Source organism: Simochromis diagramma, unplaced genomic scaffold (genome assembly GCF_900408965.1).
Source record: "Simochromis diagramma unplaced genomic scaffold, fSimDia1.1 OVJJ01000024.1, whole genome shotgun sequence".
Classification (NCBI taxonomy): Eukaryota; Metazoa; Chordata; class Actinopteri; order Cichliformes; family Cichlidae; genus Simochromis; species Simochromis diagramma.
In genome coordinates, this window is record NW_024387332.1 from 2,152,142 (window position 1) to 2,170,196 (window position 18,055).

The 18,055-nt window shown below is 42.2% G+C and overlaps 1 protein-coding gene across 5 annotated transcripts in view; it reads right to left on the bottom strand.

Moving 5' to 3' along the window:
• tpst1 (tyrosylprotein sulfotransferase 1) overlaps positions 1–18,055 on the bottom strand; it is a 63,896-nt gene that overhangs the window by 10,690 nt on the left and 35,151 nt on the right. For all 5 annotated transcript variants that reach the window (XM_040006316.1, XM_040006314.1, XM_040006317.1 and 2 more), the window contains exons 2-3: positions 13,440–14,471; positions 3,308–3,506 (exon numbers count right to left, since the gene is read on the bottom strand). In XM_040006316.1, coding sequence (XP_039862250.1) covers positions 3,308–3,506; positions 13,440–14,296 — 1,056 coding nt within the window. In that variant the 5' untranslated portion in view covers positions 14,297–14,471. The remainder of the gene's footprint in view (positions 1–3,307; positions 3,507–13,439; positions 14,472–18,055) is intronic.

The following is an 18,055-nucleotide window of genomic DNA, read 5'->3' on the forward strand; positions in this document are numbered from 1 at the left end:
GTCTACCAGCAGCAGACAGCTTGGACCATCAATCAATCACAGAATGGAATGTCACACTAATGGAAACCACAGCCTCCCCAAACTCTGAGTACCGGACGCCACAGGCACCAAGTGCAAGTCTTCCCAGTGGTCCTAATGCCTTACAATAACTCAAATTAGTTCCATGACGACTTGATGCTAGCATCTCTTATTAGAAAAAAGAAAATCTGACACACTGAGAAAACAGGTATCCAAGTAACAGGGAGACCTTGAAATAAAAATTAATTCCTGTCGCCAGACATGCAGTTTAAATCTCAAAGAGTGGGGCTGCAGAGCACGTCAGCTGATAGCACTGCCTGAGAAAAGGGGTTCAATAAAACATATCCTGCTCCAAAAATAACTACTGAGGGTTACACGTCTGGCAAGGACACGACTATGACAGCAAGTGCTTAAGCAGCAGCACGTTTATCTGATGTCAGCCATGAACTGTTGGTTTGGTGGTTCTGTTCCTGTCCCTCCTCTTACCCACAGGTCAGGCTGTTTACAGGCAGTGAAAGCAGACATGTACAGACATAAAAAAGGGTGTCTCTGGACACAAGCTTAAAGTGGTACTGGAACAGTACACAGCAGCAGTAGTTCATGCAGTAAAGTAGGAGCAGCTTTAATGGTAATAAAAATAGTTACATTATCAACATAAAGTACTCCAAAGTGCAATGTCTGTTTCTACTGCAATCCCACATTCAAAAGTTAATCACACAAACCAGACTGCCTGCAAAGTGAAGAGCATTAGAGTGACATGTGAAAGCAGACTATTCAAAATTGATATGGAACAAAAACATTGCCCGACTTTGAATCCCAAGCAAGTGTCAAGCTTAACTATACAACTATATCCTATACTCTTTATACTTCAACTACACATCTCGTTGTAGATACATAGATAGATAGATAGATAGATAGATAGATAGAAGGGGTGCAACGATACACAAAATTCACGGTTCGGTTCGATACTTTGGTGTCACGGTTCGATATAAAAAAAAAAAATGTTCATGCCTTTTTAATTTGTCATTTATTAAAATTATAAATATATATTTTAACTCAAAAGTACAGTATTTAAATTGAATGTTGCTGAAACAACAAAGTAATAAAAAAAATAAATCCATCTGATCGAGAAATCACTCATCTTTGGAAAAGAGAGTTTATTCGTGGGTGGGGCTGGACGGCGTCAACGTGCTAACGAGCTAACTGCGCTAACGAGCTAACTGCGCTAACGAGCTAACTCCCACCAATGTAATTAAGCATTGCGTGGCACATCCAACATACTGTTTTACTTTTGTCCATGACGCGCTTACCTTCAGGGTCATACGTCACATGAAGACCAAAATAGTTCCAAACGCCAGATCTGAATAAGGGTGGGGGAGGTTCAATTTGCCATGTTGCAAGGAGCTCAGCTTCTGTCTCGCTAGCTTGCCCTGCGCTCAGTGAATCTGTGTTCGACTACTCCGCCTAGGCTGCACTGTCGAGTGCAGATCCACTGAGCGCTCAACACAGACAGCATCGTCAGAAGGAAAGTTGATCAAATAAATTAAAAATGTTGTATTGTTCGATACATATGCGTACCGAACCGAAAGCACTGTATCGAACGGTTCAATATCGATACGAGTATCGTTGCACCCCTAATAGATAGATGCAATTTTTGGATTTTACTTTCATTTGTAAATTATTCATTTGAAACTGACCAAAGAAATGAGTTTTGCATGCTGCAAACTGTCCTCGGTAAAGGCAGATTGTCATTTATTGTCTAGACCAGGGGCGGGGAAGTCCAGGCCTTAAGGGCCGGTGTCCTGCAGGGTTTAGATCTCACCCTGGGTCAGCACACCTGAATCCAATGATTAGTTTATCACCAGGCCTCTGGAGAACCTTAACACATTTAAATCAGCTGTGTTGGATCAAGGACACATCTAAAACCTGCAGGACACCGGCCCTCGAGGCCTGGAGTTCCCCCACGCCAGGTGTAGACCATACACTCAAGCTAAGGTAACTCTGATGACATCATTATGTCTTTATTGCAGTTCATTTTTAAAACTTGACTAAGATCACAGAATCAGTGAAAATATAAAATATTTGCTATTCCATAATCTCTTGTGAGCACAGTACAGAGTGCTGTAGTAACATACACTTCATCTTGTATCTTCGTATTGTCTTTGGACACAATACTGGGTTTGTGTCCACATTTACATTGTTAATACTGAGGCTCATCGTGTTTGATCACACTTTCTAGACACTGTTCCTACCATGAAAATCATTTAGTGGACAGCAAAGGCAGGGTTTTAGAGTTTAAAGAAGGAAAAAGACAAACTCAAAATAAGTCAGGTGAAGCATTTGTCGGGGAATATAATCATTTTTAGGGAATTTAGTTTCTAAACATCAGAACAATGACACAGATGTGACTGGATGCTAAATATGATTCTACAGGGTGGGCCATTTATATGGATATACACCGTAATAACATGGGAATGGTTGCTGATATTAAAGTCCTGTTTGTGGCACATTAGTATATGTGAGGGGGCAAACTCCTCAAGATGGGTGGTGACCATGGTGGCCATTTAGAAGTTACGTTGAAACCAAGCACACCATTGTTTTTCTTGTGACATTACCAATAAGTGTGATGTGTCACATGGCCCTCTTCCTATTGAAAAAACAAAAGTTGCCGACTTCTAAATGGCCACCATGGTCACCACCCATCTTGAGGAGTTTGCCCCCTCACATATACTAATGTGCCACAAACAGGACTTTAGTATCACCAACCATTCCCATTTTATTACGGTGTATCCATATAAATGGCCCACCCTGTATAACCAGAAGCTAGTTGGACCTTTTTAGTTCAGCTTATCTTAGCATAAAGATTTGATAGCACTACTGTTGCTCAAAGGCAATTGTTATTCATCCAGTCACTGAAGCTTGACAGTAAACACATCATTTCTTATCCATTTAGTATGGGGGGGAAGTGTTGGACTATTTATTTGACCAGTGAAGTCAAGAGAGCTTTGCTGTTGTAACTTGGTCTTCTTATCCAGTGTGTGAATGTGAGAGTGAATGAATAGTGGAGTTGTAAAGCGCTTTGGGTGCCTAGAAAAGCGCTATATAAATCCAATCATTATTACTATTATTATTACTATTATTACTATTATTATTACTATTATTAGTATTATTATTATTATTATCCACTAAAAGTACTGACATTTCTCTACAAAACTTAGAAATAAAATTTTAAGATGCTAATGGAAGTCCAACTGAATATAAATCATGAACACGTCTGCTTAGTACTCACCCTTCTAGTGTTGTCCAGCACTTTGGGGTCAGGTTGGCCATAGTTTGGGGGATTGGCATGTGGGTCATAGCCTAGCCTGGACAGCATAGGGGCGATGACGGCCATGTCCCTCACCACATCAGCTGGGATCTTTCCCACCCACTTGGACAAGGCCTCCACATTAACTGGCTTAATGACCTGGTCTGTGGACCTCTCCACCCTAACAGGACACAAAGAAGTGTTATTTCAAGTACGCACGTTATTGGAACCTCGTTTTGCAACAAAGTGACTGTTAGCACACATTTAACCACGCTGACCACAGGTCACAGCATTATTTACACAGGTTGCCATCGTGGCTCGTCCTGTTTCACAACAGACCAGTCCATCACTCGCTTCTGTTCAGTGGAAGCATCTAATTGGCTGTAACCGGATTATAAAACGCTATTAAAGCTGAACTCCTGGCCTCCGTCACCAGCAGGTCCCCGTTAAACACAGTGAATGAATAACTTTTTACACCATTACTTCATCGCCCAGCCGACATCCATCTCATTTCAGTTGATCTACATCACTGACGTGCCTGTTTTCAGCAGTGGAAACGACACATGGATCAACCCTAATGGCTTAATGTCTGCTCCACACCAACATCTCCGTTTCACTTTGTTTAGAAAACTTCTGTAGCAGACAGAAAACCTCAAGAGTAAAAAAGCAGCAATAAACACATAATATAACTTATTTCTATGGAATCACAAAAAAAAAAGGCTGTGACCTTTTTTTAGAGTCTCAATACTTTGACTTTATGCTGAATTATCTGCAGAATTTAAGTGCTTCTTAGCGGCAAAGCTCTTCTAGGTAACATGAACCCATACAGGCAGATTTTTGGATTTTAGGTTTTATTGATGCTGAACATTAAACTGCTGTTTAGGTTGAAGATGAATTGCTCCACTCAGCCTTTTCTTCCATCCACCATTATCTTGGTAAATTATTCATCGTCTGAAATTAAATATTCAACCGGTGAGGGGATTGGACTTGATGGACTGCAGCTTTTATTTTCTGCAAGGAGCAAAGTGTACTAGCACTGACGAGCAGCGAGATGAACACTGAGCTCTATGGAGATGTAGATAACTGCTCTCTTAAATCACAAACACAACAAATCAAAGGGCATCCCGATACATGAATAAAATTAGTATAGAGTACTGTACCATTAGCCAGAGACCTGAATCAGTTTGACAGGTATCAGCTGAAAACACATTTAGATATTAGAGTTGCTCAAATTAATAAATCTCAGTGCTATCAGATTGTAAAAAAGCAGTATTCTGACTTTTTTCCTTCTGTATAAGGACAGATAGGATATTTCAAAGTAGTTACTGAAAAAAAAAACTTTCATTAAAATATACAGGTTGCATGTATAACATGCAGTTAGACTATTCATCCATTAAAGAAATAAAAGCTAAGTGATGAAGAATGGGACCACACATTAACAGATGACACGTACAGTCCCGATCAGAGGTTTATACAAAATCAGGAGCATGAAAGTCATGGTAATATGAGCCGCTTTTAATCGTTTCTATGAAATGCTCTTTTTCCAGGGTGGAAGAACTGGGTGAACGAGTTCGAATTTATTTTGGTTTACAGTACACATACAGACCGTCTAAGATAGCCTGAATCTGTCACAACTCTTTGGGGCAAAGGGAGGAAGCTGCTGTCTGTCCAATCAACCCTACAAATACATCAATATACACACACAGACACGACTTAAATACTTTACTTGGTGCTGAGTTCAACAATGCCTTAAATTCACATTTCGACACTTTTAAAATGTCACTACTTTGGGTCGTCTTTCAGATCTTGGCAAACTGTCACCCTTAGATAAGAGGCAATAGATCAGGATGAACAACCCACGAACCCTCAAGACTCAAGCCTGCCATGAACTGAAAATTACTGGAAACGCTACTGTCACTTGCCAGCCACAGCTTTGCATTGCCATGGTGTGGATGTTACCCAAGAAAGAAGGCCCTGCTCCAAAGGTCAACTAACATTTTCAGCTGGACAGGCCAAATACATCGTCTCATCTGGCTATAAAACTTTTCTATACAAAGGTTGATCTGTCACAGTTACAAGAGATCATTGGGGGAGTCAAGGTGAGGATTTCAAATCTAAGGACAGTACCAACTGTCAAGCATGGTGGTGGTAGCATCATGCTGTGGAGCAGTTTTGCTAACCGTGGTACTGGTACATTACACAAAAGGATGGAGTAATGAAGGAGAGGGGCTAGCTCCAAATTCTATAACAGCTAGATGGTTGAAACTTCTTGGATATTTATGGAGTTAATGAAAGAAGTTAGTCCGTGGAGTCGCGGATAAAGCAAAGAGAGAGGTACATCTGCATCTAAAGGACTCTCTTTGGATGATCCCAATGTTCACATTTTGGACAGAGAAGACAGATGGTTGAGAGGTGAAACATCTTCAAGAAACTTAAAGAAATCTAGACTCTTTTCTTTCCAAGCGCCTTAGTTTATGAGGAGCTTATGAAGGCAGCAAAGGAGAAAGGAGGACTGAGAGAGGTTCATGACTCATGAAGTGCAGAAGATTGGTAAGGAGGAAGTGAGGGTAGCTACAAAGAAGATGAAGCACACTGGGTCTAGATGAGGTATTGAGATTTTTAGGAGAGGGGTCAGTCGACTTTTTAACCAGACTGATTAAAATGATTGTGGAGTGAGTGGATGCCTGAGGGATGAAGAAGTGTACTGGTGCCAGATGTCAAGAACAAGGCTGATGGTCAGATCTGCTGAGGTATAAAGCTAAAAGGGCATAACTATAACTGATTGCGTAACAGATTAGTTGATCAACTAAACTCATACCGTTTAGGTTTTTGTCTCTATGAATTTGCTTACTATTTCTCCCCGTTGCCTGTAGAATCTTGGAATTCAGCAGATGTAACTAATTTTAAAAAGAACAAAAAAAGAAAGGAGGAGATTTTACACAAGTTTACGTGAAACTAAACTTGTCCATTGTGTTTGCATTGTAAAGATATCATCTTTGTAGAGCTCAGGCTGGGTTTTCACCAATAAAACTGCCAAAAGTGTATTCAGTAGAACTTTTCAGCCAACCGACCTAAAGAAAACAAAATGCATTTTTAAAAAGGCCTAAAACTGTGAAACCAGTGAAAGCAGCCTCCTTATTGATTAGTTGAACATGTTTTGTAACAGGGTCAGCAATCCATTTATTCTAAAAGGAACACACCGACATCAGTCTCTCCTGCCTCAGCTAGATTACACTCAGATGACCAAATATAAAACAGAACTTCAGCTTTGACCACACGTCATCACTTTTTCATGCAACAAAAATTTAAAAATGGCTTCTCTTATGAGATTATTGTAACTGGTTTGATGCCCAGTCAAGCACAGCGATACCTAAAGAGCAGGCAGAAGGAGAACGCTCACACCACAATGTCTATTTACCATCCAGGGTCCAGCCCCTCAATCCTTATGTTTCCTGTCAGACTCTATACTTCAATACAGCAATTCACTTTCCTCTAATCCATTTACTTTGCAATTGAATCTTTACACTGTACAGGCATAGCCTCCTGCATGATTAATAGATTGAGCTGGTTTTGTCATCTCAGGAGGACGGTGGAGATGGTTTCTACGGTACGGGCTAGGATCCAAACATCCACTCTGCAACAAATGGGTAGGGAATCACTTTAGGTAACTCCATCAAGACCCAAGGGGCGGCTAAGTGTTGATGTGGAACATAAACTGATAAAGAGGGAAGGCTGCTGAGCTTCACCATCAGGTTAGATGGAGCTAACCTTATTGACAAGAGAGCCAAAGGTCTCTATAGTACACATACCAATACAAGCGCCAAGTATATACAGGAGTACTTCTGTGTCTCACGGTTCTGAAGTCATGCTGAAGTTCTGCAAATCTCAAACTTACATAGACCAGCCATACATTAATACTCAAGCATTATGAAAACACATATGGTGCAGTTTGCCATATAAATCCCATAAACTGAAGGAAAGTATATGGTAAAAGAAAGCAGCATGGTCGTATGGTCACTTCACTATATGGCTATAAAGTGTATATATGTGTATAAAAATCCCCCCCACCCCCAAAAAAAATCCATCTGAGAAAGCAGTCCATTGGCTTTTACTTCTGAAGGTTAAGGTGCTGTTAGCTAGCCCGACTTCTTCTTTTCTGTGTTTCCCTGCTGTAAGGATGACCATGATGCACTCCGACTTTAGTTCTTGCTCTAAGCTGAAAGCTAAACATTGTAATGAAGATATTTTTTAATCCCCATTACATAACCCCAGTGAAAACTATTACTAGCAACAGACAATAATGTAATTTAATGCAGCGAGGTTTTTTCATGTCCAGTATTTTATGCAGTTAATAACTAAGCTTTCACTTAGATGCTTGTTTTATTTTGGAAAATGTTCCTTATCACAATTTACAATTAATTAGCACTTTTTATGCAACTTGAGAATTTACTTTCCCCCCCAAAAGGAGCACATTAGTAGGACACTGGCACAATAAAAGAGGCAGACAGTTCAGTTTTAAATATCCCATCTGTATAACTGAAGATTGACAACAATTCAATCATTTGCACTCTTACTAATGAACAAATGATGCATGCGCATTTCTCTTCTCAGCTTTAAATGAGATGTGACAAAACCCTTTTCTGGCCATCACATGACCACTCCCCTTCATCCTGTAATGCTCTTAATGGCCTTCAGCTTGTCAATTATTCAGTGCTGGGCCCTCTTTACCCAAGGTGGTGTTCTGTATCACCAAAAGCCAATAAGAGAATCGGATAGAGACATCTCGATCACAAATAGGTTGGAGAGTTGGGGAGGATGGATCAGACAGTTCAGTGCTCTGGGATAAGTAATGGAGCGGGTCTCTTAGCTAGGCAGGGCCTCCACTAAATCAACGCTAGGTAATTGATGTTAATGCTAAGGCAAGGTCCCAGTCTGGGGCCTGGCTGCCCACTGATTGAGATTTTTGTGTAGATAGAGACCAAATGCTGTAGGGTGGTGGAGGATGGGATTGTTGGTGGTTGGAGTGGGAAAGAGCCTTTAGCTGCCAGGTGTCATGGGGGTTGACTTTAATGCACTCTGAGCAAAGTACTTGATAGGAGGGCCAAAATGTTTGTGATGGTAAAAGGCAGTTGTGCTGCCCCGAAGGCTACTTGTGGCTGGCCGCATCTTCCATCAAATCGTATCAGAACCCATTTATGGGAGCGGTACGACTGTGGATCAAAGCCTCTTACAGCAGACATGTACACTGTGTACGAAACAAAAACTACTCATGGATGCACGTTAGGGTTGGGCAGTTTACGTCACAGAGGAATCACCCCATCACACCGCTGAGTGTTTTGTTTCATTTGTTTTTTTTCTCCTGTTTGTTGCTTTTTTTGGGGGGGGGGGGTGCTCATGGTTACCTAGTTAAACACGACCCGAGGTTGTTTTTGGCTAGTCCTGTGTGGTTGTTGATTTTACCACATGGCAGGATTGACATTACTTGATTTATAATCCCCACAAATGTGTCCTTTTGTGTACACTTCGTCACACGGAGGGGGGCTCTTCACCCACACAAGACACGCTGCCGCAGGAAGTGGATGATGTATGCTACTGCCCGATGTTAAATGGTTGACAAGTGGTCAGAAATAGAGCAGGGAGTGATAGTTTACGAGGAACGGGAGAACCGCAAAAAAAACTTCAAAGATCAGAAAATAAAGCATGAGAGCAAAGACCGTTTGTTTCACTTCAACTCTTTGTATGCGAGAACTTTGCTCTCCTCTGCAGCTGGCTCACACAAACAGATTTTATACACTGCCTCCATCTGACAACAGAGCTCACCGCAGGCAGACTGGCAGGCCCTGAACATGCTAGCTCTGCCCATCATAAAACCAGCTTCACTCTTTCAATTCAATTTTATTTATACAGTGCCCACAGAAAAACCCAACAATCAACAAAACCCTATGACCCCCTATGAGCAAGCACTTTGGCGACAGTGGGAAGGAAAAACTCCCTTTGAACAGGAAGAAACCTCCGGCAGAACCAGGCTCAGGGAGGGGCGGGGCCATCTGGGGTGAGAGAAGGAAGATGGGATCAAGGACATGCTGTGGAAGAGAGCAAGAGCTTAATAACAAGTATGATTCAGTGCAGAGACGTCTGTTAACACATAGAGAGTGAAGAAGAAACACCCAGAGCATCATGGGAATCCCTGGCAGCCTATTGCAGCATAACTAAGGGAGGATTCAGGGTCACCTGGTCCAGCCCTAACTATATGCTTTAGCAAAAAGGAAAGTTTGAAGCCTAATCTTGAAAGTAGAGATAGTGTCTGTCTCCTGAATCCAAACTGGAAGCTGGTTCCACAGAAGAGGGGCCTGAAAACTGAAGGCTCTGCCTCCCATTCTACTTTTAAATACTCTAGGAACTACATACCTACAGCATGCTTTATTCGCTCTAATAGAATATTATGGTCACCAGTAAAGAACGCTGCACGGAGGTCTAGCAGGAAAAGCTAGACCTCAGTGCCAAGTGTGAGACAGTGCTTGGAAGCATTCATCTAACTCTGTTGTACTCTAAAAAGCACTGAGTTCATTAGCCAACCCTGCTGATCATCACACTTCATAATCCGTTCACCCCTTGATTACCAAATTAGCAAGTTTGTCACTATATTTAGTGACTCATCATAACCTATTTGGTAACACTTTCTCTGAAAAGTAGCTGACAAAAAGTTAAAATGTAGCAGTCTGCAGTCTCCTGCACTAAGCAGTCTTGCTCTCTCCGTCTGTTCTGTTCAATGACGGCAAGAACGAATCAGCAGCAACTGTAAATGAGGCATTTTCACATTTGCTTTGATTTCTTTCACTGACATGATTTTCTGCACCGTGATCATTACTCACTGGACAGACGCAGCATTGTAACTGAAATCTCGTGTTTGGATGATAAAAACAAATTTAGCAGGTAACAGACACCAACAGAAACAGTATCATTTGATTAAATCAATCATATTGTAAAGTGATGTAAACTCTGTAGATTCCTGCTACGTCTTGGACTTTGTCCCTGATTCTGTTTGTTCCAAAGAAAAGGACAAAGCAGTGTCTCCACATTATCACCAGGGCTCTAATTCCTGTCCCCATTCATTAATGTTTGATGCTGAATCAATTTGTGAGGGGCTGATGTGCGCTCTAAATGGCTGCAGATCAGCAAACCCCAAAGAGGTCTTACCACACTCTTACCTGGTGCAGACATTTGATCTGTTCTGGCCTCTTTTTCCTTTCTATTCAGGTTTTGTAGCTTCCTGTACCTGTATAATAAACAGGCTTAAGCACTCGGTGCTTGTTTAACTCAGATGTAACCACTGAGGAGAATTTTTCCACCGTCTGGACACAACTGAAAGTCGTTGAGAGACACAGGTACTTTGGCCTTTCTGAGGACCTCTGCCTTTGTCATTTAGTCATCAGAGTTGTACCAGTAGGGCTGAAGGACACTCGGGAGTCTCTGTTGTATCCAAGCCTGCGTCACAGCACGCATGAAAGCACCCGACATTACAGTTTCACTGCTTGGTTTAAAGCACGAAGCCATCATGGTTTATTCTGTTTATAATGTAAGATGAAACCTAAATCCAGACGTTTAACTGTATCAATCTTTTTTAAAAGTTACAAATTAGTCTTCAGGGCTTTAATACATCTATTAGTGTCTTTTCAATTTGAGATAGACGGGATAACTTTAACAAGACACTTGCAAGTTTTTGCAAAAATGCTGCTAGAGCAGCTGCAGGAGAAATGTGGATATATTTAAACACCACATTAATATAATGGAACATACAAACCTAGTTACGTGGATCTCCCTTCATCTTAATGACAGGGCAGTGACACTGACAAAAAAAAAAAAAAAATTATAGTAGGCATTTTTGTTCTTCCAGCTTTGCTTCCTGGCTTCATTTGAACTTTACTAACACAGCATTTTTACAGCCTTACTGACCAAAGCACTTAAAAGCACACAGAGCTTCACACCCACTCACTGGCCCCAGGTCAGTCTCCTGCTTATGTAGTGTGGACTCCTTGGTAAAGTAAATGGTGAAGGTGTTTATATAGAGCTCTAACCTCATTGAGTAATAATCAATTTACCCATTCAGATGCACATACATACAACGCTTTATTTTATGTCTCACACACAGGATAACCTGCCAGAAATCTTTGATGCAAATCACCTACCTCCCAATCAGTGGGTGACCTGATCAGCCCACTGTGCCACAGCAGCCCTTCAGACAAAGACTTGGTTTAAACACGTGTGTCAGTACATCTCAGATCTGGATAAAGAATCCCAGTGCTCTAAAGGCACTGGTTGAGGGCAGAGGAAAAAACTGCCCTCCAACGGAAAGAACTTTCAGTGTGAAATAACTGTATACACGGAAAATATAAGATGTATTATGTGTATTTAGAATATGAATTATTTTGAATGCATTCAGCGTTTTGTCCACAAATGGAAATGAGCTGCAGGCCTGACCCACCTGATCCTATCCAATTCAAAACTGGGCATAACTGAACTTTACTGACCTCTCGCCTACATGTTCACAGTTCCTTAAAACTAATATTGTTTATTGTAAATGTAAAACCTAAAAGAAAGAAGACGGCTGGTTAGCAATTTCCATTTGGCAGGAAAGAACTCGGCCCTCGCATCTTACGACAGAGGAAGTTGGATGTCTTCACAGAAGATTACAGTAAAGATGGGCAGTTACTGCTCAATAGACGCAAAGCATTTTAAACAGAAACTTGGAAGTGTTCTCATAGAGGGATAATAACAAAATGTGGCCTAAATATCTTTTGGAGAATAGGGAGTGTTTTCTACCATGTGGCAGGAAGACCGTGGTAGCAAAGGGGGTTGGGGGTAATATGAAGCAGACAGAGAAAAGTTTCCTCAAAAACTTCCAGAGGCCAGCCTCCCATAGCAGAGTATTCAAAACAACTCTGACACCAGGCAGGGCCATTAGGCAAACGTGCTCACAGTGCAGCAATGCAGACATCGTCTCATATGTTTCAAGTCACTAATGATGAGTCTCACTGTGTGCAGCTGCAGGATGTTTCATCTGTAGTGAAATATAACAGTGGAACAGGGAGGATACGTTTCAAGGCCCTGTTTTTAACACCATCAAGAACTCAGATTATATAGAACATGACATTTCACTTCACACATTACTCACCAACAAGTCCTTTTACCTTAAGGTTAATAGTCAATCCATACATTCTCTCCCTCAAGGCTAAGTAGTTGAAAGCCAAGTCGACATGGGCGCTCCCAAGCGCATTTCTATTGCAGTGGGAATGTGATATACGACAAGCCTGGCTCACCAAGTGGAGCTTGTGGGCCAGACACGATTTACAGCTTCTTGCATCACCAAACATTTAGCTTCAGAGCTTCAGCAATGCAGCTGTAGAAAGAAGGTTGTGTAGAAACTGTAGCTACATACATGGATAAAAGGGGGAAACGGCTTTGATAAACTACATTCCAACGGGGTTAAATGTCCAAAACGTCAACGATCCTCAGAGCAGCGAGCTGGAAATGAATCATAACATAACACAGATGGATGATGATTCAGCGTGCGCTGTGCTAGTAACAGCTACAGAGCACTGGAAGCAGCTCAGCTACCCCAAAATGCGTCTTCAGCATAAGACACACAGACACCCATTTTACTCATTAGTGCACTCAGTCCTAACACAACAGACACACAAGTGAAGAAAGGAGGCGTTTGAGTTTGAGCAAACTGCACGAAGAGGAGATTTTCCCGAAAAGGCGTCGTATAGAGCTGTGCTGTAATGAAAGAGCTTACCCTGCATGTTAACAAAACGGTCGCCTGCAGACACAAACAAAAGGGATCAAAGACACATCAGCCAATGATGTGTTACTCTGACATTTTACTTTAGTTACTGTAACTGTAGCCAAAGTTGAGCTACAACTGATCACATTTGCCATGAAACATTCACCGTTTTTCTCCCAAAAATCTATAGTTTAAGAATTTTTACAAAACAACAAAAGAAAAACAAAGTTAGATTGACATTATCCAGACCAGACGTTTCCTTTCAAAGTAAAAGCACAGAACACAGGGCTGGGAAAGGAAAATTGTAGGAATGCCATCAGCATTACTTACTTGGAGAGGGACACTCCTCCAGCTTTCCCTATGAGCTCCTCGTGGTGGAGAACGGCATCATTCCAGGGAATATCAAGGAACTTCAGCAGTGTCCTCATCCATTTTTCAGGATGCAGCACCAATTGTTCATAGTGCACAGGCAGGCATTTGTCTTCAGCGTCCAGGCACTGAGTGTACATCGTCTCTATGGCCCGGTTCCACTTGGTCAGGCAGTCCCTGTAGCTCCCCAAGTCAAACCCAGCAATGGTCACCTTTCGCGAGATCATGGAATGGACCGAAGCCCGACCGTCTCTAATCATGAGCACAAACTTGGCACGGGGAAATATTTTGGCCAGGTAGGAAAGAGATTTCAGTGCAAATGGGTCCTTGTTGCACAGAAAGTTGGCGGGCTCACCGTGCTTGACGATTATTTCCAGCAGGAAGGCCTGCATGGCGGCGTCCAGCACCTCGTCAGTCACGCCAGCCTCGTCCAGGCGCATCTTCTCCCGACCCGAGCGGCTCCACATCTGTTTCATGGCCAGGATGCGTGGGATGACGCGAGTTTCCTCACCACAGCGGACCTCGGGGTGGGCGTCCAGCATAGCTCGCATTAGTGTGGTCCCGCTACGGGGTACGCCACCGATGAAAATGAGCGGCATGTCTTTGTTGTAAATGAACGGCATGCTGAGGTTCTGGCCTGTCCGTAAGGTGGTCCGCATGCTGCCTCCCAGCCCAGACAAAGGCAGGATTCCTCCTGGCTGGCTGTACTCCTCGATGCGATGGTGACACTCCATTGCATGGCGGCCTAAGTAGAAAACTGTGACCGAGCTGATGACCAGACAGGCCACCAGCAAGTTCTGTTTCAGCTTGCCAATCATGCTGGGGCCACAGAAGGGAGAGGACAAGATAACCACAGGGGCGATTTTTGGGTATGGGGGTAAAGGAAGTAGAGGGCCAGTAAGGTTCCCACCCTTTATGTTTGTTTACTGGGAACCGGGCATGGATCGAGCTCCCTGGTGCACAGCAGGTGTCTGGTCTCCAGCTCCATGAGGCCTGCATGGTGGAGAGAAGAGAGAAGAGACACATTGAGATCTGGTCGCACCACAGGAAACACTGATACGACAGAACTGAAAAGAATCATTTGTGTCCAGATTCGCCTCGTTCTCGAGTTATCGTATTTACAAATTTGGGGTCGATGTCCTGCCGACCAGCAGGGTGAAGAAAACTAAACGAGCTCTGCCTGTTTTTTGCAACACTCTAGTGGACCTTAAAGTGTTGCAAGTCAAAGTTTGTTGAAAGAAATAACAAGTTGCTAATAACAGACTAAGAATACACAACAAATGTGTCCAAGCTGCATCCCAGCTTTGAATTTCTGGCGGCACATATTTCATCTGCGACATTTATCTGTCAACCTCTAATTATGATATGGGCAGCCACTCATGCTAATTCTGCAGAAAGGACAATGTGTGCATGCATTCAGTGAATACACGCATCCTGCTCATACATACTGCAGTGGGCAGGCTGGCAGTTTTTATTTGACAAGTGAAAGCTGCAGGCTGAATACAGCATATTTGCTGGAGCGTTTTCTCTGTGCTGGCAGAACAGCCACAGTCGGCCGTACTGGAAGAGGAAGATGTTAGGGTTCAGGCAATCCACAGCAGGCAGGGGCAAAGTGAAACCTCACTTTCAAACCACATATTCAGTCTTGTTAACAATACTGGTAGACTGTCTAAATAAAATGATCTTCTGTCTTTAAAGCCATTTGCATCCAAGGTATCTGGACTTTTGGCTTCAGGAACCTTTAGTCTGGAAACATCAACGTCAAACTCGTACAGGAGCTTTGAGCACTTAGGCCTCAGCTACACTCTGCTGCTGACACAGGGAGAGACAGCACGACTGAGTAGTCATTCCTGTTATGGTTCTTTGAAGTCTGCTTGAGGTTCATTGCTAGGTGCACATGTGCGGTTGGTGCATTGCAGAGCAGCAATGATTCATCAATTAACTGACGTTTTGTTTAATCCATGTAACCGTGAGTGTTACAGCAGAAACAGATTGAGGAGCATGCATGTGAATAAAAACTACGGCAACCATAAACTCACGCGGCCCACGGCTTTCTCCACAAAGACACTGATAACACAACAGCAGCAGTGAAGATGATGCTATCATAGTTTAGCATTGAATGTGAAACGTCCAAAACACCCACACTTATACTGTAATCACCATCAAAACCTTTACTCCTGGGAAAAAGCTCATGCAGGTCCTTCATGAATCATCATGTGCAAACTCATGTGAACTTGCCATTTGTTTTACACAGCAGTAAATCCATAGCACAGCTGTTCCAATGAAAGCATACGTACACAGCTGAACTGCTAACTTAGTCTGACCAGGCAGCTTGCTGAAGGCTGACAGCAGCTATTTTACTTTATATGCCAGTGTCACCTGCGATAAGCAGAGGGTGAATCTAAATGGGGGCATGGAGTCTTAATTCAAGGCTTTAGTAGATTATTTTGCAGATTTAGACGAATATAAAATATATTAAACTGCAGTAACAAATAACATGTATATAAAAAGCTCATTCTTTTTTGTGGGCCAATAAAAGCACACGTGCCAGTAAGCCACTGACCAGAGGCTGTTAGGCTGGGCACTGAATTATTATTAACACTAATTATTAATATCTACACAATCAGAACATGAAACGAAATGTTGCAACAAAGCACAGGCCAAACCTCAGATCTGCGCTCGGAGAATACTGACTGGTCTCCCTCTTCATTGCCGTCATCACATGCTCTTTTAAAGGCACACAGACACACACTCACCCATAAACTACCACTATCTTTGTGTGCATCTGCGCACATACAGATGAACATACACCAAATCTACCTCATCCAGGAGATACAATACTGAATGCCTTTGTCTCCTAATGCAATAAAACCTTAACTGATACAAAAACTCTGCATCAGAGATTTTTTGATATATGTATTCATATTAGGTTCACTGAAACATCCTGTGGCTGCTCCAGTTTTGTCTAACGCCAAAGAAGATTCAGGTTGCCATTAAATTTTTTGATCAATGCTCTTTAGCACCTAGCCTCATACCTGTATTAACTATTTAGTCTGTTTACATAGATTCCACTTCATATGAGCACGATGGTTAGCTGCCTATGACAGCATCAGTCCACAGCAGTGGAACAGCGGGGACTGCGACACCAGCACGGGACAGGCGGAACCCAATGCAGCCAACTCCACATTTGCATCGTCATCACTGCCATTTGGATGCATCATCGTCTGGAACACCAGACACAACACCACCATCATCATCATCATCATCTTCTTTCTCTAATTGATTAGTGGTTTCATTCCTCCCAAAGCCAACTGCAGACTGGGATGTGATGACGTTGTGGATGACGGTATTAAAACGTCTCTCGTTTCCCCGTTTATTTTGTGCCATTGCAAAATACACCGTTTACTGCAATATTTTTTTAATTGCTTTACATGACGGTTTCCAATAGTCACCATGGCAACACAGAAGAACCAGCCAAAGGAAATTGAGGAGCGTTTTTCCAAACGTGGGGTTAGCTGAGAAGCATGTACGGGGTTTGGTTATGAAATTAGTGCTGAAGCTATCGATTAATCTATCAATTATTCCATCGATTAATCGGATAAGAAATACTTTTGTCTTATTAATGAGCAATGATAAATATTCAGAATAGAAAAAAATACGCCCCCTTCAAAATTAACTGTAAAATAAATATGAAATCTAAACTGAGGCCTTAAAAAAAAAAAAGCATGTTTACTCTGGCTTGTTGGAAAGCTTTATGAGTCATTGTGCGCGTTTGGCTGTGTGTTTAAGTGTGCAGGTCAATGAGTGAGTTTCTGCCTGTAAGCCTATAAAGGAGCATGTGAGCATAGCAGCATACTGAAGTTTTCTCTGTGCTTTGATGCAAAGTTTTTGTGCTGCTGAAAACAAGACATTATGATGGAGCAGACGTTCATTAATATCAACAAGAATTCACCGCCCAATCTAAAATCCCTCTCGTCAGTTTAATTTTTAGATTTTTAACACGATTTAATTAACAATGTTTGATATTATTTCCCTTTCAGTCTGAAAAATATTATGAAAACTTCAAAATAAATATGGTCTAGTGCATGCCATGCTCCCCTTTAGACCCACCCCTGGTAAGTTAACAGTTAATCTGCATATTTTAACACAACTTCTGGAGACTTCCTGCAGATTTTTATCTATGTAAAGCAAACAGTGGTGGATGGAGCAGGTACAAAGTTCGCTTTCCTTCATGTCAAAGTTTGTTGGTGCTTTGATGAAGGACCGCGGTTGCGGTTTCCCAGTAAAGCTTTAAATGTTGATTACAGGAACAGTGCTGCTGATTTGGACACTAGAAACATGTTTTCTTTCACTTTACCCGAGGTCACGGTCCTGGTAACGGCTCTGCCGGGCTCTGTGGGCTTAATGTCGTCAAACCTTTTATTCATGCGCTGCTCTTAAATACGTTTGTCTTGCAGATCTGTTTCAAGTTGCAAATGAGTTTAAGAACGTGAAGTAAAAGAAAGCTCAAAATAAACCACAGAGTCAAAACACAGAACCCCAACTCCGGGTATACGATACCCACCCAGCCAGTCTCA